General features: G+C 39.2%; 1 protein-coding gene across 1 annotated transcript in view; it reads left to right on the top strand.

Moving 5' to 3' along the window:
- The window catches only part of lmbrd1 (LMBR1 domain containing 1), a 45236-nt gene that overhangs the window by 4321 nt on the left and 18046 nt on the right, over positions 1-22869 (top strand). Inside the window, exons 3-13 of the mRNA XM_060864428.1 lie at positions 104-167; positions 2246-2343; positions 3540-3607; positions 6174-6262; positions 10623-10696; positions 12477-12602; positions 12775-12927; positions 20261-20325; positions 21467-21569; positions 22159-22263; positions 22561-22710. Coding sequence (XP_060720411.1) covers positions 104-167; positions 2246-2343; positions 3540-3607; positions 6174-6262; positions 10623-10696; positions 12477-12602; positions 12775-12927; positions 20261-20325; positions 21467-21569; positions 22159-22263; positions 22561-22710 — 1095 coding nt within the window. The remainder of the gene's footprint in view (positions 1-103; positions 168-2245; positions 2344-3539; positions 3608-6173; positions 6263-10622; positions 10697-12476; positions 12603-12774; positions 12928-20260; positions 20326-21466; positions 21570-22158; positions 22264-22560; positions 22711-22869) is intronic.

The following is a 22869-nucleotide window of genomic DNA, read 5'->3' as shown; positions in this document are numbered from 1 at the left end:
AAATGCGGGATTTAGATTGTTGATGACTCCTATGTATGTATCTGCCTGGGTATATATACATTGTTTATTCCATTGTCATTATTTTTGTTTTTATCAATTTCAGGACTGGGCTACAAGTAATGAAACAAGGAGGCAAATTGAAGACACAGTCCTATATGGCTACTACAGTAAGTAGCATATGCTAACACAGACTCCACAACTAATTAATTCAAGAACCAGTGTGAAAAGCGCATTGTCTGTTAACCTTCATTTTGTTCTACCACTTATGTGACTCTGGAGAAATTGTTCATTATTTATTATTTAGTTCTTTATAATAAATACATTTATTTATTTATTTATTTATTCATTTTATAAATATAATGTAAGTTAAATGAAGCCATGTCATGCCATAAATTATGCTATACACACGATCCATTCTCAGGACACAAAGCTATTGAACGTCAGAGTTGGTGCTTGGCAAGTTTGGCATGCCCACTGAGGACATGCAGAAAACAGTGCATTTAGGAAAGTGACTTCGAGTGCTGCTCACTGCCTTCTGCATACAATGATGAACCAAAATCTTTACATATATACATTAGTTTGCTGAGAACAAAACTATGTGACACAGGTCAATGGAAACCAAAATTGTCAACCCAAATCACACCGAAAATCAAAGTAAAATATTGAAATTACATTGAAATTGATCAAACTTGAATTCATTTCTTTGCATTGTCAAGCACCAGGAGAAACCCAGGGCCAACTGCACCAGTGTAAGGTCTGACAATGGCTCTGAGGATTTCATTTAACAGCAGTAATAGTAACTGTTGGCTAGCATGTGGAGGTCTTTGTGACCCTCCATGGATTCTGCAGACCATGTTCCCCATGCCAGTTCCAGACTCTTTTACGTCTGTCATACAGTAGGCGATCAGTGGGAACCTGCTCTCATTCATGAAGAGAACAGGGTGCCACTGCCAATTCTGGTCTTCACTGGCTAATGCCAGTCAACCTGCACAGTGCTTGGCTGTGAGCACAGGGTCCCACTCCTACTTCGCGGATTTTCACTTATCGCGAGGGGTTCCGGTCCCCATTAACTGCGATAAACGAGGGATCACTGTATACTCCCCATCACACTGAATGGTTGACACCAAAAACTTAAAAACCTCTTGACCTCAGCCCCTTTTATACTCACTGTTCTACTTCCCTCCCTCTTGTTCATACACATGTATTCTGTCTTTCTATGACTAACTTTAATTCCTTTTCTTTCAAAAGCAGACATCCACCTTTCCAGTTGTTCCTCCCCTGCTCCTTACTCTGACCACAGATCACAATGTCAACCTTGAACTCCTCTGTCTGACCTACAGCACATCTCACTGCTGTCATACTCCTCTCATACATATCCTGACCTACTCTGACATACATCTCTTCCACTCCTGACACCTTCATACAGTACCGTAACTCATCTCTCAGCACCCTGTCATATGCTTTCTTTAAATCCACAAACACACAGAGCAGCTCCTTCTTGACTATCTTTGTACTTCTCCGTGAACATTCTCAGAGCAAAAATTGCATGGTTAGTGCTCTTTCTGGGCATGAAGCCATACTGCTGCTAAAAAATATCCACTTCCTTTCTTAGCCTAGCTTCTACAACTTTTTCCTATAGCTTCATTGTGTGGCTCTTAGTTGCTACAAGTCTGTACATCACCCATTATGTGGCTCTTAGTTGCTACAAGTCTGTACATCACCCTGGTTTCTAAAGATCTAGAACACGTCGCCTCCATTCCTCAGGCATCTTCTCACTCTCTAAAGTCCTGCTGAACAGTATGGATAGAATCTCCACTGCTGTCCTGGGTTTTATACTTTAACCTCTGCATTGAATGAGTTATCGGTTTGTTGTAAAAATGTACATATCAAAATAAATGTTCTTAATTAACTCTGTTAATCATTTGTTATTTTTCTAACCTTTACACTATGTAAAAATAAATGTATATTGTTATTATTTAATAACATTATATGGTTTTGTAGTTTTTGATGGAAATAAATATGGAACATTCAGTTGACTGAGTTGGGAACCTTACATCTGGACCGGTTTACACACTCAGAACTCTCTATGACCTTCTAGTGTAATCATTGTAGCAGAGTTAATGTTTAATATAGATTATGGTGTTCTGCTTTTGTGCCAGTGTTGTTAAGACTCGCATTAATGAAGCCCTAACGTCCAATTTTATGCCTAAAACAGATCAGTGACTTTGAATTTTGAATTTTACAGCTCTGTACTCCATCATCCTCTTCAGCGTCTTCTTCTGGATTCCATTTGTTTACTTCTACTATGAAGAGAAAGATGATGATAACACCAGCAAATGTGTGGTAAGATTTCTGCCTCAATTGATAGGATCAGATAAGAAATGAATTATGTAATAGAGGGATAGAAAGTAGGGAATTATGCAGATACAGGTCAAGAGTTTAAGTTAATATTCAGACAGTGAAGAAAAAGACTTTAACCATTGTTGTTGGTACTGGATGGGCTGGTTGGATTATTTCAGAAAATGCTGTAAACATCCTGTTAGTGGAAGGTCTACAGGCTGATACACCCTGTAGATGTGAGAGCTCAGAGGAGAATTGCTAGACTGGTTTGAGCTGTCAGGAAGTCTATAGGAACTTTTACTATAGTAACTTTTTAGAACTCTTGGTAACCATTTTAATAATCTGGCTATTTTCCTCTTACCTCCCTTCTCACCAAGTCATTTCCATCTATAGCCATAGTGGGGTTTTTTTTGCTTTTGTTTGCTTCTTGCATTTTGGGAAAACATACAAGATGTTGTGTGTGAAAATCCCAGGAGTTCATTATTTTTGAACTATTCAAACTAAAACCCATCTTGTACCAACATTTTTACCACGATCTAAGCCATTGAGAATCCACACTTTTTCATTCTGCTGTTTAACGTTTTTCTTTATGCTGATGTTTGATTAATATTACCCGGAGCTCGTGACTTATTTAATAAGTATATAAGTATATAAATAACTGATGTTATTATCAGGCATTTGTATCTCCATGTTTATTGTATTGTGCTGCTACCACATGATTGGCCTGTTAAATGAATGAATGTGTAAATGTAAAGTAAACAGTGAGTGTACAAGAGGCCATTTTTTAACATCTATATTTTATTTTCATAGACACCAAGAAAATTAATGATGCAATGATTTGTATAGACTTTGATAGAACAACTCAATTAGCTAAAGCCAAGTTAGTTAACTTAAATACTGTAGATAGTAGCAATTATTTAACCAGTGTTTAACCCTACCCATTGTTACCCCTACAGTATAGTCACTTCAGTCCTGCCACAGGGCCACTTTAGCTCGGCAATGTAATCACAATTACATAGTTTATTGACTTATATTTTTAGTTAGCAATTCAGAGATAGTAAAGTTCGCTCTCCTAGGTAAAGATTTTTAAGTTTTTTTCTGCAGCATGTTCATGTCCAGATATTTCAATTGCTCGAGAAATTCTCAAAAACAAAATGTTGTTTTAATTTTATGCAAATTAACAACCTCTTTCATTACAGCAAGCAAAAAATGCAGTGAAGTACACAGTTGCATTTGTCATCATCTGTGCTGCACTTCTTTTGATTGGGTATGTCAAAATAACCTTAATCTCTACACGTGGATTTGTGTTTGTAAGAGTAGTTTATGTGTTGGCATCTATTGGGTGTTGATGATGTTTTTATTTATTTATTTATTTTTTTATGTTTCTTCATGTAAAGTTTGAAATTTTTTTATATTAGTTCATTAGATACTCTGAGCACCACTTAGGCTTGAAATAATAATACATTAGATGATGTACAATAATCAGCAATATCATTTTTTTAATAATAAATAGCCTTTATTATTTTTACACATTACATTACATCACAGTGGAATTGCTTTTTTCACATATCCCAAATTTGAGGATGGTAGAAAATTGCCCTCAGTTGCTTCACCTGCAACAGATGGCACAGATCAGCCATTAAGCTTTCCGAAGTGGCACTGCCTTGGGGTATCTGGTGGCGTAGTCCCCGAAGATTATGATAGACGAGTAGGAGACGGGTGGTAGGTAAAAAAGTGCAGAGAGGCATCATCACTGGGCAGGGAGTGGTGGCATTCTGACTAGACAAGAGCAGTGACAAGACAGAACCCAGAAATAGTTGCTCAGGTACGGCGGGTTCTGGTAGTGTCATCTTCACTGTCTTCTTACTCTCAAGAGCAGACGAAAAAGGAGATCAGCTCTTTGTGACATAAAACCAGTAATGCATCCCTTTTTACTGTCCCTGCTACACAAAGAGGGTGGAGAGTAGCTGGTGGTGCTCTGATTAGCTTCTCCTTTCAATTTTCTTTCAACTGTTGTCCTGAAGGGTGTTTTCTGGCAGTGAGGCTGGCTCCACCCTCACACATGGAACAACATGAAGGCCATCTTCACTAAGAGGAAAAATACAGTGACGTTACCAAGACCAAGACATCCTTCCAAAATTGACAAAAAGACAAGATGAAAACGTATCAGGTGTCAAGAGTCCTGTTGGAACATTATTGGAGCTACAGGAAGTTTTTCTTTCTCGAAAAATCAAAAGCCACCTAAATGTTGCCAAACCATGTGGCAAATAATTTCTGGTGTGATAAGACCAAATTAAAAACACAAAAATAAGACACCATATAACTGAAAGTACACCATATCTACAGTTCTACAATGGTGGTGGCAGCATCATGCTACGAGGTTGTTTCTCTTTAGCTGGAACTGGGGTTTAGTCAAGATTATTATAATATCTGTTTTGGCACAAAACCTGTATGATAACAACAGAAAGCAGAGATCTAAGTCAAAAAAGGAACGGCTTCTGAAGAAAAAACGGTTTAGAATGTCTCAGTCAATGCCCAGATCTAAATTTTGTTGAAACCATGAGGAAGATTTGAAGACGGCTGTTGTTTATTACAGATCTGCTTACTGTGTGATAGACATGGAGCATTTTTGCAAGGAAGAATACTTTTGCCGAATCAGAATGTGCAAGTGAGTAGACACTTGCCTAAAAAGACTGAGTGCTGTATTACAAGAAAAAGGCACTTTATCAAAGTACTAGGTAAGGGGTGTGCATACTTATGCAACCAGTTTGTTCACTCACTCACTCTCACTCACTCATTTTCTACCGCTTATCCGAACTACCTCGGGTCACGGAGAGCCTGTGCCTATCTCAGGCGTCATCGGGCATCAAGGCAGGATACACCCTGGACGGAGTGCCAACCGCACACACACACACTCTCATTCACTCACGCAATCACCCACTATGGACAATTTTCCAGAGATTCCAATCAACCTACCATGCATGTCTTTGGACCGGGGGAGGAAACCGGAGTACCCGGAGGAAACCCCCGAGGCACGGGGAGAACATGCAAACTCCACACACACAAGGTGGACGCAATCGAACCCCCAACCCTGGAGGTGTGAGGTGAATGTGCTAACCACTAAGCCACCGTGCCCCCCACCAGTTTGTTCATTATACATTTTTTTCCTCTAAAATGTTTTCAGTTCTTTTTCACTTGATTTGTTTTTGGTTGCTGGCATTTAGTAGACACCCTTATCCAGAGTGACTTACAACTGAACAGTGGTGGCTCAACTGGTTAAGGCTCTGGGTTGTTGATCGGAGGATCGGGGTTCAAGGCCCAGCACAGCCAAGCTGCCCTCAGCCCTCCCTGCTCCCTGTATCATAGCTGCCCCTGCACTCTGACCCCAACCTCCTCAGTTGGGGTATGCGAAGAAAAGAATTTCACTGTGCTGTAATGTGTATATATATGTGGCAATAATAAAGGCTTTGTGGACCAGGGGTTCAAACCCAAGACCTTCCGATCAGTTGTCTAACACCTAAACCACTGTGCTACCACATCACATCACATAAAAAGTTGAAAAAGGTTTGACATAATTTGTCTTGGTTTCATGTTTTTACATCACAAAAATGTTAGAAATTTAAAAAAACAGTCTTACCAGGGTAGTGTAGACTGTTCTGTTCATGGTACCTTATAAAGTATAGAACTTGACTACATTGTATATTGCATATATTCTTCAACTACTTTAAATACTTCAAGAGATATGATGGAAGTGATATGGTTAATTTTCTGTAGAATCATATTGGTTTGTTGCAAGAATTACTTTTGACTGGTTTGTTGCTGATCTTGTACAGGGCCTTTGTACCACTGGAGAATCCACCAATGCAGAACTCAACACAATGGGACAAGCTTCAGTACCTGTTCAAAGAGCTGGGCAGCAACAGTAAGCACCATGTTATTGTTTAAATTACCTTAACAAGTGACCATTTTATACCATGTCACAGCTCAGCTTGACACTAAATATAAAATTTAAATAACATATAATAATAAATAAGAAAGTGCAAAACAACATTCAAAATTTAGCGGACACGCGTTTTATCAAATGGCTAGTTATCCTCCAGACAGTGACGGACCACGTCTGTCTCTCATTTTGGCCGTGTGGCGCACATGCCCGCTCGCGGTGTGAAGCGCGGTCCTCGCTATTCTCAGAGATGCACTTGACGGCCTTCTGTGCAGCGGATTTTTTTTTTTTTTGGGCGACCTAGTAAAGGCGGTAGGGTTTCCCAGCTTATGCGGGCCGCCCGAACTGCAAAGTGCTGCGGGAAACCCTGGAAGCTACACTCACAGTTTTTTGCTGTCAGGCCTGACTTTCTAGCCAGGGTGTTGACTTTGGGCCAATAACTCCTCCAGTGACTGCACTGCAAAATTTGTAATACTACAAACAATTTGTTGCTATGGGCAACCGACCCCGCCATAACCTATACATCTGCAACTCTTTGGAATATTCCAATTCTTAAACATTTTGATGATGACTCTAGAATTAGAGAGTTTAGAATTAGGATTACAGCATGCTCTTCTCTCCTTTGATACATTCCCATTGCTCTGTAGGGTTTGAGTAAAGTTATGAAGGAGAGGGCTTGCGATCTTCTCGTGTCACAGAAACCAACTGGATTGTCTCTGAATAATTACGCTGCTTGAGCTTAAAATCTGCTCAACCATTTCTCTTACTGTCTGCATTTTGCCTTCTGCTGAGGCCCTACACGTTTATGAAGCTTTAATCATTAATGTAGGGACATTTTACTGCACGTCCTGAGCCTGGATTGGAAATAAATACAATAAGATACACAGTAAAATTCAACTTGAAAGAGGTTTGAATCTATCATCGTTACAAATCCCTATGCATCCGCTGTCCTGAAAATTGTACAGGCCACCACTGGTATTCAACCAGCACATTGGTTGGCACAGACAAGCCCCAGGGCCTGCGGGTGCATTTAAATAAGAACCATTTTCTCTCTATGCTCAGTAGGCTTGTGTTGAGTGTTTCCCTGTCACAACTGACCATTTAAAAAAATTACAATGAAATGTTTTATTATCCAGAATCCATACCCTAATGAAGAGGGTAGGGTAGGGTGTAATAATATTACTAGCTGCTTACTGGTAGATGGCAGGATAGTAGAGGTGCATACAGCAATAGATAAAAGTAAATTTTAAACAAAAAATAAGATGTAAATGTTTTTAGATATAAACCTTTACAAATAGGCTGTCTATCGTTGATAAAGAATATCTTAAAAAAATAATTTTTTTCCTCTTTAGGTCATCCCTAATAAATATAACTAATATCTATAGCCTACACTATGCGTGAATAGTGTTAGTATACAGTATATTGTATGTACAACCCGAATTCTGAAAAAATAAAGCTCTTCAAGAGTGCAAAAAGATTGTGGAATACCTTCAAAACAATGTTCCTAAACATCAAATTGCAAAGGCTTTGCAAATCTCATCATGTACCGTGCATAACATCTATAGTTTCAGAAAAACTGGAGAAATCGCTGCGTGTAAGGCACAAAGTCTGAAGACCTTTATTGGATGCCTATGGTCTTCGGGCCCTTAGACAACACTGCATAACTCATTTGCATGATTGTGTCATTGACATTACTAAATGGGCACAGGAATACTTCCAGAAACCACTGTCTCTAAACACACCATCGTGTCCTGTGGACAAGGCTCATTTGGACTGTTTCAAAGGTGAAAAGTGTTCTGTGGTCCAAATTTAACATTCTTGTTGGAAATCACAGACGCCATGGCTAAAGAGGAAGGGAGACCTTCCAGCATGTTATCAGCGTTCAGTTTAAGAGCCAGCATCTCTGATGGTATGGGGTGCATAAGTGCATATTTTGGAAGGCACTATGAATGCTGAAAGGCAGTGGTCCCCAACCCCCGGGCCAAATGGTACCGGGCCGCCCAAGGAACATGAAATTATTTCCATTTTATTTACTGTGGTGTATTTCACTCGGGTTTGTGCGACTTTCCATGGATGAAAGGTTAACCAGGAACTGAGAGAGGTCACCTAAAGCCGCACCAATACCGCGCATGCGCAAAATATCGTGATATCGGCCCGGGTTTAGGTGACGTCTGGAGCTGAGCGGCTGCAAGCGGCAGTGGCGTTGTAGCTTTGGGGGAGAGAAGGTGTGTGTCGCTCTTCTCTCTGTTCACCGGTACTTTCTCATGTTTAACAGTACTTGGTGTACGTGTGTATTGTGTTTGCTCAAATTTAACCCACAAATTAGCAAAAATGATTACGAAACAGACGTCGTTAGAAAGTTAGAATCTCTGCCGGTGTTCTGGATTAAAGTCATGGCGGAATACCCTGAGATTGCCACCACAGCACTTAAATCCCTATTGCCATTTCCGACATCCTATCTGTGTGAAGCGGGTTTTCTGCAGTGACAGCAACCAAAACAAAACAACGGAATAGACTGGACATAAGCAACACACTTCGGGTGTCATTGTCTCCTATTACCCCAGATGGAACCGTCTCGTTGCAAAGAAACAAGCTCAGGGTTTTTTATTGATTTTAGCATTGTAGTGAGTTAAAAAAGCATGTTTAAATACAATTAAATTAAAATTATTAATTTTAATTTAATTGTATAGCCGCCACCCCCCACCCCCAGCGGGCTGCGGTAAAATGATCAAACATTGACCGGTCCGCGGCGAAAAAAAGGTTGGGGACCACTGCTGAAAGGTATATAAAGGTTTTAGAGCAACATATGCACCCCTCAAGATGACGTCTATTTCAGGCGTCATTAAACAGAAAGTACGTCAAAGACGACCACAGTCTTTTCAGCAGCTGGAAACCTATATCAGGCAAGAATGGGATCAAATTCCAACACCAAAACTCCAGAAACTCATAACCTTGATGCCCAGACGTCTTCAAACTGTTTTGAAAAGAAGAGAAGACGCTACACCATGGTAAACATGCCAATGTCCGAACTATTTTGAGACCTGTAGCAGGCATCAAATTTGAAGTGAGCTCATTTAGTGGATAAAAGTGTGAATCTCTGTTTAAACATTTGTCATCTATGTTCTATTGTGAATCAAATATTTGATCATTTTGATTTGAAAGTCTTTTAGTTTTTATTTTATTCAAATTTAAATAACGTCCCAACTTTTTCAGAATTCTGGTTGTAGTAATAAGAGTATTACTGAGCTCAGTAAAATACTTTTAACTATACAATGTAGAGCAGCTGAGATGGGGGAAGGGGTGGGGTGTCCAGGAGGTGTCAATTATTATCTTCAGTGTTGTACATAGTTCAAAACACACATGCAGAAACTTTGAAATGTTGATTGGCTCAGCTGCTGCGTTTCTTAAACCGCACAGGACTGCACTGTTGGAACACCTTTAAGTGATAAAACATACAAACACACCCCAACTGCCATGGCCTCTAAGTGTTTCTATCCACTTTAGCAGTCCCTTATATCTTAGGTAGTCCATATGGGGCCATCTTCAGCAGCAGTGAGAACTTCCAAGTGAAGAGACTTCAACTAGAAATAGGGTGTCAGGATGGATCAGGCAGGTCTTGGGAGAAGAACCGGTCAGTATCACTGGGAGCTAAGGAGTAGAGAGAAAGAGGACAACTGTACATTGTGTATAGGCAGGGATCTGCTACTGTTATGACAGCTTGTGTTCTTAAATACATCTGTTCTTGACACACAAAGCAGCCAGCCACTCCACCGTCAACAAACCGGTGTGAACATTTGAGAGGTGGGGCAACAGCATCCAAACTTCCAGTTCACCAAAACACTCTATGCCCATGAACCATCCAGATCAATAAACTACTCATAAAATGCTTAACCAAACAAATAGTTTTCAGTCTAGACTTTTAAATTGTATGGAGATTTTATGAAGGCTTATAATGATTGCTTCTCAGTGCTTATGGTTGATGTCCTTACTTCCTGGCATGATGTGTGTCTGAATCCCAAAAACGTTTTAAAGTGAGAAGTGACGTTCAAGGTGAGACTGTTTAATGCGCCGAGATAAATAAAAACCCAAGCACTACATTCTGTGACCTATGGACCTTCTTCCTTTTCTAGCTATAATCTAAAATATACTGCATGTGTGCATCACTCTCTGTCTCTGTATAGACACATATGCATGACATGCCTCTCAGACACATTCTCTTTTAATATCTGTAAAAATGCATATGGGCTCACAGCACTCTGAATAACAGTACAGGACTAGAATGTGACCTTTACTGTACATGTTCACTAATGTTCACATGTCCCTTTCTCCCAAACACGCACAGATGGAATGGTGGCACTGTCTTTCTCCATCAGCTCTCTGACTTTGATCGGCATGCTGGCAGTGATCACGTACACAGTGAGTTTGTTAAGGCAACTGCTGAGTGAACACAATGCTCTCTTGCAAACCTATGTTAAAAAGACGGCCCTTTTTATAGTGGGTTGGACTACTGTGTGACTTGACTTTGTATACTATAAGAAAATGGAAAAAAAGGTATTGTATGCATCTTTTTTTCTCTCTCAAGTCAATGTAGAAACATTTAAATTTAATTTAAATTACAAACCAAGTGATCAGATCCTACAGATAATGTGTTCTGTACTCTGGGGGTGAGTACAAAGAAATTCATAAAAAACTAAGTTAATGTTCAACCCTTAGCTTGCGGGATTTTTCCCACCGTCACTGCTTTAACTCTCAGTCTAGGATATTTGACTTTTTTCTTGTTGAAAACACTACTTTTACACTCATGCACCATTTCCAATCCTGTGCTGCATTATTGTCATTGAGTAATGGGTTCCATGTGAAGTTTCATCCTTTTCAAGGCCTGGTTTATTTCTCATTTCACTTTCAGCCAAAGTGGACACTAGCTCTTAAAAATAAATGCAAGATGTTTTAAAGACTAAGTCTTGTAATAAAAGATGTATTTCTTCACACAGCAGGCACATATTACGTAAACAATATGTATCCTTTAAAACATTTTGCTAGTGTAGTACATTCATTCATTCATTCATCTTCTACCGCTTATCCGAACTATCTCGGGTCACGGGGAGCCTGTGCCTATCTCAGGCGTCATCGGGCATCAAGGACGGACGGAGCCTGGACGGAGTGCCAACACCCTGGACGGAGTGCCAACCCATCGCAGGGCACACACACACACTCTCATTCACTCACGCAATCACACACTATGGACAATTTTCCAGAGATGCCAATCAATCTACCATGCATGTCTTTGGACCGGGGGAGGAAACCGGAGTACCCGGAGGAAACCCCCGAGGCACGGGGAGAACATGCAAACTCCACACACACAAGGCGGAGGCAGGAATCGAACCCCCAACCCTGGAGGTGTGAGGCGAACGTGCTAACCACTAAGCCACCGTGCCCCCACTAGCGTAGTACACTACATTTTAAATTAATATTGGGGAGAAAAAATACTTGTATCTTAGGCACTTATCAGAAGTGTTGGTTGTTCCCATTTTTACAGCATTTTCTGTTTTTTACTGTTCAGACTTATTGGCAGATTTAAAAATGTTTATATTTTCTCGCTACAGTTTTTATTTTTTTAAATAGTAGTCAAAATGATTAATCCTTGTTGTAATAAAGATTATTATAATTAGGGAAACTTAATTTAAGAAAAGCAAAAACAAAGTAATATTTTGTCTTATTATTATTATTATTATTATTATTATTATTATTATTATTATTATTATTATTTATTTATTTATTTTTTTTTAGAAAATTATTTTCTAAATATTTTTGTATTCTCAAAATAAATTGACACCTCTAAGGAATATTTTCCATAAAAAGAAATAAGGAAAAAATCTTATATTAAAAAAATTTTTTATATTCGAATTATTTTTAATTGGCTCTCAATTGCCTTTAGATAAAAATGGTTGTTGACCACAAATCAAGGAATGGGTATATAATCAAGGTATGTTGTTTGCTGTGCAAACATAAATGTCTGTTTTATAATGAAATGTGTTGTATAATAGTATAATATCCGTTATTGGGTTTTCTGCATGGCCAGAAATGTTATTGTCCATGGTGCGACTTTGTGTTGGCTGAAGAGAGGTAGGCTTTTGTGCAGGCTTTACTTGATGCCCATAAGCATTGTGTAATTTGTTTTCTACTCTCTCTTTGCCAGGCATACGGTATGTCTGTGCTACCCCTGAACCTGATTAAAGGAACACGCAGTGTCCTCTATGAACGCCTGGAGAACACAGAAGACATGGAGGAGGTTGAGCAACAGATTGAGAAGCTGAAATCCAAGGTTTGTGAATGGGTGTTTATAGTTGGGTGGCAGAAGATGGAAACACAGTGCTGTGGTTGTCCCTTTGCACATATCTCATTCACAACATTCTCATTATAGTTTGCATTACTGGCATGCCAAAAAACTCTTGTGATTATAACTTATTTGGGAGAATTTAACTAACTGTGTGCAGTGTGAGGATGGAAGGCCACTCTCGTTGCGAGACCGAAGAAACCTACAGGAGCTGGAAGCTAAGCTTTTGTTGCTGCGCCGTCGTGGCCGTCACCTTGAGAACGCTGATAGGAATTGCTGCGCTAAAGTGGGCAGGGCCCTTCGTCCCTTTAAGGTTTGTGAATTTTAAACATTCTTTTAATGTTTTTTCTTATTGTTTTTTTTTTAACTGTGATCTCAAACTGTATCTTTTTCTGATGTGAGTCTTGAAGTACCAAATTAAATAAGACCATTGCATGTTCTGCTGATGTAGCAACGATAGCAATTCTAGAACATTTTGTTCACTGAAACATTTAAATGAAGCTCTCTTCATTGTACACCAATACCTGAAATTAAGAACTACCCAGTAATCTATGTTTATATTTATATTATAACATTTTTAAATGAAAGCTTTAATGTCTAAATTGTAAACCATGTTATCTATTTTTTTATTTTCTGATAGCTCATATACACAGAGAGGAAAAAATATTTGATCTTCTGATGTTTTTGTTCGGTTGCCCACTGACAAAGAAACGATCAAGTATATAATTTTAATGGTTGATTTATTTTAACAGTTAGAGAAAGAATAGTTATAAATTGATTTGCATTTTAATGAGGAAAAAAATATTTGACCCCTTCGCAAAACATGACTTAGTACTTGTTGGCACAACCGTTGTTGGCAATCACAGAGGTTACACATTGGCTACCAGGTTTGCACACATCTCCGGAGCGATTTTGTCCCACACCTCTTTTCAGATCCTCTCCAAGTCATTAAGGTTTCAAGGCTGATGTTTGGCAACTCAGACATTCAGCTCCCTCCACAGATTTTCTATGGGATTAAGGTATGAGACTGGCTAGGCAACTCCAGGAACTTAATGTGCTTCTTGTTGTCATGCTGGAATACTCATTCATGTCCCATTTTCAATACCTTGGCTGAGGGAAGGAGGTTCTCACCCAAGATTTGACAGTACATGGATCTGTCCATCGTCCCTTTGATGCAGTGAAGTTGTCCTGTCCTTTTAGCAGGAAAAAAAAACACCCAAAAAGCATAATGTTTCCACCTCAGTGTTTAACAGCGTGGATGGTGTTCTTGGGGTCCAGACCGAGGGAGATTGACAGTTATTTTGTGTTTCTTCCATTTGCGAATAAGCACACCAACTATTGTCACCTTCTCACCAAGCTGCTTGGTGATTGTCTTATAATAATAATAATAATAATAATAATAATAATAATAATAATAATAATAACTAGAACGTACATTTCCTGAAGAAAATGTGAATGGTGCTTGCATGTGGCAAATCCCAGAGGCTAGTCGAGACGAGCATGTGACGTCATCTGAATACTCTTGAGGAAGTTTTCCTCATTGTGCTGAGTGTTTTGATATGTCACATGTCCATGTTGTAAAAAGTTTTTTGATTTGGGGGGCGGGGCTGCGGCACAACCGGAAGGCCAGTCGGTACACCAATTTAAAAGTTTGTTCAGAGTATCACCCTAAAGGAGCTGGCCGAGTTTGGTGTAGATAGTTCGAAAGCTTGCAGAGTTATAAACCTCCAAAGTTTATAATGGGAGTCTATGGGGAAAAAAGGCCACTTTGAGACCCGGTACCGGAAGTACCGGTACTCGGATCGCTTATAAAAGTAATAGCACACCTCTCCTCAATGAGCCTGTCGATTTGACACCTCATTCATGGGTCTAGGACAAAAGCTGCGGGACAAGTTACGCGCCGAAGTTTTGTCCGGCACAATAGTAATGATGTTGCTTTGCAAGCACCATTAATAATAATAATAATAATATTATTATTATTATTATTATTATTATTATTATTATTATTATTAATAACCTTTTTATATAGTGCCTTTAAAGTAGCTTCTCAAGGTGCTTTACATAAAAAGCAAATAAGAATACAACACACACAAAGTAAAACAATTAATACGTACATATAAATACACACACACACACACACACACACACACATACACACAAATAAAGTAGTCAAGAAAAGGCTATCCTAAAAAAGAGTTTTTAAAAGAGATTTAATAGAACTAAAGTTCTGTGCGTCTCTGATGTGAGGAAGGAGTGCATTCCAAAGTCTAGGCACGTACGACGACGACTATAGAACGCAGCCATGTCTGTGGGACTACCAATAGTCCTGCTTGTGAGGAGCGTAAGTAACGCTTGGGTGTGTATAAAGTTAAAAGTGCAGACAGATACTGGGGTGCAAGTCCATGCAGTGCCTTGTATGTAAGCATGAGGACTTTAAAATCTACTCGGAATCTGACCGGAAGCCAGTGCAAGGACTTGAGAATTGGTGTAATGTGCTCATTTTGCCTGACTCCAGTCAGTCAGCTGCACAATTTTGCACACATTGCAGTTTATTAAGTGTGGATTTAGGGACCCCAGCCAAAAGTGCATTGCAATAGTCAATGCGGGAGAACACAAAAGCATTAATAAGCCTTTCAGTCACTGAACGGGATAACATAGGGTGAAGTCTAGCGATATTTCTGAGATGAAATAATTAGTTCTTTACAGTGTGGCGAACTTAAGACAAAAGACAAACTTAAATCAAAGATTACTCCTAGATTTTTTAATTTGGATTGTACTTCAAGAATAGAGCCATCTACGTTTAGAAACAGTGAACCAGCTTTGCGAAGCTGGTGAGGGGTGCCAATAAGAAAGACCTCTGTCTTCTCAGCATTGAGGCACAATAAAATTTGAGACATCCATGTTTTTATCTCAGCAATACAGTGAGTTACAGAAGAAAGGTCCAAATTTTGATTAGGCTTAGAGTGAATATAAATCCGAGTGTCATCTGCATAAAAGTGATAATTAAGTCCAAGTGATCTTAAAAGCAGGGTTCCCACGCGTCCTGGAAAACCTGGAAATACTGGAAAATTAATGACCAATGTTCCAGTCCTGGAAAACACATGGAAAATGAGAGAAAACATAAACTGTCCTGGAAAAAATCTTGTCCTGGAAAATTATTATTTTTTAAATGTTCTTGATCATTTAAAGAACAGTTTACAACTGGTGGAAACATTTAACGTTAGTAACAGAAAGCGCTCTGTTCAGGGACGCTGAGTTTTGACTGGTTTTTTGTTATCCTGTTTAATCTCGCTGTGACGGATGACGCTGTCTTGTGTTGGAGGTTTTAGGTGCTAGGAATGGTTTAAGTGCTCGAATGTTTTCAGCAAATGGTGATGGGTAAACAGGTTATATTAACCTTGTTAATCTGAATATCATGTGCAAGGGGAATGCACAGCAAACTAAAGCATGCATGACGGCATTGGCCTGAGAAAGGAAAGGGTATTAATATGTGCAGTCTTTTTATTTTATAAATGTTGATATTTCAATCACATAACAGATTATCTTTAAAAGTATAGTTAAGTAATAGCCCTAAAGTGTACGTTGTTTTTAAGACTTCTGGAGAGAAGAACATATTACTTTAGGCCGTGAATCTGTGAGCCTTGTCTTTTTTTGCTAAATTTGAAATGTCCTGGAAAATGATCTCTGAAAAAGAGTGGGAACCCTGTAAAAGCAATCCAAGTGGAAATATGTAAATGCTAAAAAGTAAGGGGCCTAAGATGGAATCTTGAGGAACACCCGTACAGACAAAACCAATCATAGACCGGAATCCACGCATACATACAAACTGTTGACGATCAGAAAGGCTGAGGCCTTTCTGATCATTGGTGACCTTGACCATGGCTGTCTCAGTACTATGAGATTTCCTAAATCCAGACTGAAGGGGTTCGAAAAGATTATTTGCTGTGAGATGACTATGTGGCTGCAAGAAACGGTAGATTTGAAATAGGACGATTATTGTTTAAGTTGTCCAAGTCGCCGTTATGTTTTTTTTAGGACAGGTGTTAATCATGCTGCTGGCAGTTTTCAATGCTGCTGGCACAACACCAGTATGCAGGGAATCATTTACAATACTGAGAACAGCAGGGTACAGTGAATACAAACAGGATTTAAACAAGCTTGTAGGGAGGGGATCAAGTAAGCAAGTGGTAACTTTCATACGTGATACCTCCCTAGTGAGCAGCTCAGTCTCGATTTGTGAAAAAGTAGAGAAGGATGTGCCAGAGAATCTAGGTGAGCAAAATGTGGAGGATGGAACAGATACAGCATGAATAAGTTTTAAACATTGTCAATTTTAGAACTGAAAAAATTAAGAAAATCGTTACACAACTGATTTGAGACAGGTAAAGAAGTGCCAACGTTAACTTTAAGAAGTGTGAATAAGGTGTCTAGTATTACTTTGATTGCTGTCTATAATCTGAGAAAAATATGCAGCTCTTGCAGACTCAATTTCGGCTCTCTATTCCCCCAAGGTGTCTTTCTAGGACTGATAAAATACATTCAGACCTGAGTCACGCCACTTACGATCCAATTTACGGCAAGCTGTCTTCTTGGAACGCAGGTCATCATTTTACCAAGGGGCAGAACGAGCAAAAGAGACACTGCGAGACTTTAAGGGAGCAAAAAGGTCCAAATTAGATGCCAGAACAGTGTTCAGTTTTAGGATCTTATCTTCAAGAGGAGCCAAGTGAAGATCACTAATGCCCCTTTTCCACCGAGGCAGTTTGAGTGCTGGTTCGGAGCCAGAGCCTAATTTAGAACCAGTTCTTTCTTTTTCGACAGCCAAAGCACCGGCTCTGAACCAGGAAAAGTGGTTCTTAAGTAGCACCAAAACGTTGCTGGTCTAGACTTAAGAACCGCTTGCGTTAGGGGCTGTGGGCGGGGCTACCGTTAGCGCATTTGATAATGTACCTTAAGTATACTAATGTTTAATACACTTTTACTTTACCGCAATATGATACATTATCAGCACACATGATAGTAAGTAGCTACATGCTAAGGCTAACTTTTTTCTGTGTTAATGATAAAATAATGTTACGTACTTTCTCGATTACAACCTCCGTTTATACAGATTACATGGAGCTGCACGTACACCTTGGATTCGCCGCGTTTGGATGCCAATGTATGTTCACAAAGCCATGAGCATTAACAGTAAAGCAACATCCGCCATTGTTGATGTGTTTGTGTTTGCCGCTGCTGCACTAACGTTGCTGGGACACGTGACACGTGACATGTATACAGTGACGTCAGACTCGGCTCTGTGATGCTCTCTAGCCGGTCGAAAGACAAACCGGTTCTTAGAAGGTTCGCCAGTGGAACCAACTTTGAACCAGCACCAGCACTAGCTCTGAACCAGCACCTGGTTCTTTTTGGTGGAAAAGTTATCTAAGAGAGGGAACAACAGAGCCAGCAAAATCTGCCAGAATATAAACAGAAGACAGCTGAGACACAATTGCATTATTTGCAATTACAAGGTCTAAAGTGTGACCTTTGTTGTGAGTTGGGCCACTTATAAACTGTTTAAGATTAAAACAATCTAACAGGAATAGAAAATCCTTTGTCATCAGTCATTTGCTTCAATGTGTATATTAAAATCTCCTAAGATGAGTATGCTCTTAAATTTAAAACACAGCATTGACAACAAGCTGATTAAAGATGAGTCCATCATTTTGTTTATGCCATGTTTCTGTTAAGAACAAGGTCTAGTTTTTGATCTGCGATGATGTCCGATAAAAGCAGGGCTTTGTTGTTTGCTGAGCGTGCATTAAACAATGCAGCATTGACGAGGCTCTGCGATAAGACTGAAGGTAACTCCAATCGAACGAACAAAGATAAATTTGCTGATACGCTCTTTTAGTCTGACGCTGACTCGTAGGCACGCAGATGTTGTTAGAAAGGCAGTAGCTGCGTCCTGAACTCCGATGTATGTACCGTTTTTGCCCGAGCAGGCCAGCATTACAACATAGATCATAAGCATCTTTGTGTAACCTGTAGTTCAGTCAGGACCACTTGAGTCAAAATAAAGACAATTCTTTGACATATATTTCATTTTTTTATTTGCAAGCTTATAAAATTTACATTTGGCGGTATGGCTCTGTTCTGAATTCCCCATCCTTTTCATGAGTTCCATGAAAGCTAGTCAGGGAACAGCAGCAGCTTCGTGGGGGGACAATCTCCCATTTAACTGGGAAAGCAGCAAGACAAAATCCCCCCATTTAGAACAGAGCCTGCATCAGTGACAACAGAATGACACTGATTAAGTTAAACACAAAGTTTCAAGGAGGAGCTAGGGGAGGAGGTGGGTTGCAGCAATGCAGAGGAAACAGCCAAGCAGACAGACTGAAAAAAGCATTTAAATAGGGCGCACTGTTTGAAAGGGACCAATAGCGTGCTTAGGAATCAGATCAGCTGATGGCCGAGCTTGACTATGTGGCCTACCTGAACTGACGCTGAACGCTATATTTCTGTTTTAAGTTGAGCAACTGGGGTGCGGTGTACCTTAAAACCATAATCCATGAGGCCAGGACAGATCTACAGCAGCAACAGGATAGACTCCTTCAATTTAGCTCCAGAGACCTGCAGAGAACACAGACAGATAAAAGCAATAATCCAGGGAGTGTGAAGAAAACCCGCAACATTACTAAAATATGTTTAAAATCAGCAGGTTAGAAAACCCAGCATTAACAAAAAGACAAACAAACCGTGAAAGGAGCGGCAGCCAAAACGCGCCAGTGTACCCAAACAAACCGGAAGTCACAAACACTCACTCACTTTCTGCCGCTTATCCGAACTACCTCGGGTCACGGGGAGCCGATCTCAGGGCACACACACACTCTCATTCACTCACGCAATCACATACTACGGACAATTTTCCAGAGATGCCAATCAACCTACCATGCATGTCTTTGGACCGGGGGAGGAAACCGGAGTACCCGGAGGAAACCCCTGAGGCACGGGGAGAACATGCAAACTCCACACACACAAGGCGGAGGCGGGAATCGAACCCCCAACCCTGGAGGTGTGAGGCAAACGTGCTAACCACTAAGCCACCGTGCCCCCCTGAAGTCACAAACATAACGCAAGAATATTGTAGCCCATTCCAGCCTAGTGTAGGTCTACAATCTTGTCCCAGACATCCTTGGACAGCTCTTTGGTCTTAGCCATGGTGGAGAGTTTAGAATCTGATTGATTGATTGCTTCTCTGGACAGGTGTCTTTTATAAATGTAACGAGCTGAGATTAGGAGCACTCCATCTAAGAGCACTCCCTTTAATATTTATTTCGCTCATTAAAATGCAAATCAATTTATAACTTTTTTTAAAATGCGTTTTTCTGGATTTTTTTGTTGCTTGTTGTTGCACTGTTAAAATAAATCTACCATTAAAATGATAGACTGATCATTTCTTGAGAGATGGAAAATCCTTTTTTAACTCTTTTAAAATGTTTTAATTGTTGTGTGCCTTTTAAGGCAAGGTGACTGTCCAATCTGCATGCGTATGTGACGCTAAGACACGGGTTGCTCTAGAGTGACCTGGCTATATGATTGAGCATTAATAAAATATGTGAATGTCTGCATTTCATCATCCATCTTTTCTTGTCTCTCTTCAGATTTTGCTTGGAGTTTTTTTTATACTGGTGGCACTTCTTTTCTTCATATGCCTGTTCATTTCCAAGTAAGCAGTTTTATCATAAGCTAATATTTCAAGTTTACCCCCTCACCCCCAAAAGAAAGAAAGACATGATAAAGGTTGATCAGTGTAGCATATTCAGGGTTCCCACGCGTCCTGGAAAACCTGGAAATCCTGGAAAATTAATGACCAACGTTCCCGTCCTGGAAAACACATGGAAAATGAGAGAAAACATAAACTGTCCTGAAAAATTATTATTTTATTTTTATTTAGTTTTATTTACTTTATTATTTTAATTATTAAATTATTATTATAAATGTTCTTGATCATTTAAAGAACAGTTTACAACTGGTTCGAAACAATTAACGTTACTAACAGAAAGCGCTCTGTTCAGGGACGCTGAGTTTTGACGGGTTTTTTGTTATGCTGTTTAATCTCGCTGTGACGGATGACGCCGTCTTGTGTTGGCGGTTTCAGGCGCTAGGAATGGTTTAAGTGCTCGAATGTTTTCAGCAAATGCCGGTAACATATAATAGGTTTACTTATATAAACTTAAAAACACATTTGCAAATGTGATATTGATTTTTGCAACAGTTCACTAAACAAGAAGTTAAGTGACTTCATTTCTATCCTTCACTAACCATAGTAGTTCCAAACAAAGCCGGAGCAGAACGTTTTTAGCAACATTCAATGGCGTTTCTTTGAATATGCATTTATTAACGAATGGTTTGTGAAAGTGAATACCATCATAAATACCGTCATTTTCTTTATTCCTAAATGAATACGTATTTTGAATGACTCGTTTGAAAGAGCTCTGTGTGTGGGTATCTGGTGTTTTTCTAATTTTATAGTTAAGTAATAGCCATAAAGTGTACGTTGTTTTTAAGACTTCTGGAGAGAAGAACATATTACTTTAGGCCGTGAATCTGTGATCCTTGTCTTTTTTTGCTAAATTTGAAATGTCCTGGAAAAGTCCTGGAAAATGATCTCTGAAAAAGAGTGGGAACCCTGAATATTGTTTTTGTCTCATTTACCTTAATTTAATACATTTAATACTGTTTTCAGATCGATCAATGGAAAACAATGACCTGCTGCAACTACTTACTCTCAAGTAGATTTTCATTTAGTCTTCACATTGTAGCCTTTAATAAATTAAAGGTGGTTTGTTGTGCTTATATTATTGCAGTCTGGACAAAGCCCTGCATTCATCTGGGATGAGCACTGGCCTGATTGTCTTTGGAACAAACCTAACAAACCCTTTAAATGAGCTGCTGCTAGCATTACAACCGGTGAGGGGCTGCATGAATAGCTTTGAATTATCTAAGCTGTCCGCTGTATACACAATACTAACAGTTAATTTTTAGCAACACAATAGTACCTGTTCCTGGATTAGTGGAACTACTTTATACTTTAGTGTATAGAAGTATCCTGCTTTTGTGAACATTTGACATGTTGATGTTCGGTCAGAGTCTGAAAGCAGTTAGAGTAAAGTTTATTTTTTTAAAGTATTTAAATGTATTTTACAGTCACTTTAATTACATTTTGGAATTATTGACATTTAGTATATGATATTGTCTGTGAATATATTATTACATGATTAAAGGAAATTGTTTAGAATCTTTATTGAATTTTTTATTTAAAAAAAAGTATAATTAATAATTATTTATGATGTTATAGGAAATTTATATAGCATAAATAGTGGTATAAGCAAGTTATGGTATATATGTCAGTATCTGTGCTAATGGTGGTAGATGTCAGCATGTATTTCATAATATCTGACATGTCCATCAGTAGCCATGCAAATGTGTTTATTGGTGTGTTAATGTTAGTCTGCTGCATCAGGGAAGGTTTGAGACACGTTTTCTTTGTCTTTTTCAGGTTTTTCCTCTAGACTATGTGTTGATCTCTATTATCACCATGTACTTTGTATTCACCTCCATGGCAGGCATCCGTAATATGGGCATATGGTTTTTCTGGATAAGGGTAAAGTTTTTGTGATTATTTCATATTCTATTTTTACTTAGGGCCTCACATGAAACATCTTCATAATCACTAATCAATTGAGCTTTCTTGTCATATAATGTCAGAACCATCTAGTAGATAATGTGTTGTTAAGTAAAGTACAGTTAACATATGGATGGTTGAATTAATTCAAATTAAGCAAAATTTGTTAATACTTCGCCTGATTTCATCAGCTAAAAATATTCATTTTTGGTGCGTGTGTGTGTGTGTGTGTGTGTGTGTGTGTGCGTGTGCGCGTGTGTGTGCGTGTGTGTGCAGTTGTACAAGATCAGGCCGCAAAGAACCCGTCCACAGGCTTTGCTGTTCCTCTGTATGATCCTTCTCCTGATTGTACTTCACACCAGTTACATAATCTACAGCCTTGCGCCACAGTATGTCATGTATGGCAGTCAAAAGTACCTATGGCAGGTAAGATAATACAGATATTTTAATGTATGTCAAAGAGTACGTTACCGAATATGTACCTATGAGTTAATCAGCTCTGCTATACAAGTGAGTGAATAGCTTTTCCAAAACACAGTGTACAAGACCATAGTCTATACTCTGCAAACCCAATTCTTACTTTGT

The sequence above is a fragment of the Tachysurus vachellii genome, chromosome 2 (assembly GCF_030014155.1).
Source record: "Tachysurus vachellii isolate PV-2020 chromosome 2, HZAU_Pvac_v1, whole genome shotgun sequence".
NCBI lineage: Eukaryota > Metazoa > Chordata > Actinopteri > Siluriformes > Bagridae > Tachysurus > Tachysurus vachellii.
Note: the sequence above shows the minus strand (reverse complement) of the source record. Positions and strands in the feature narration are given on the sequence as shown.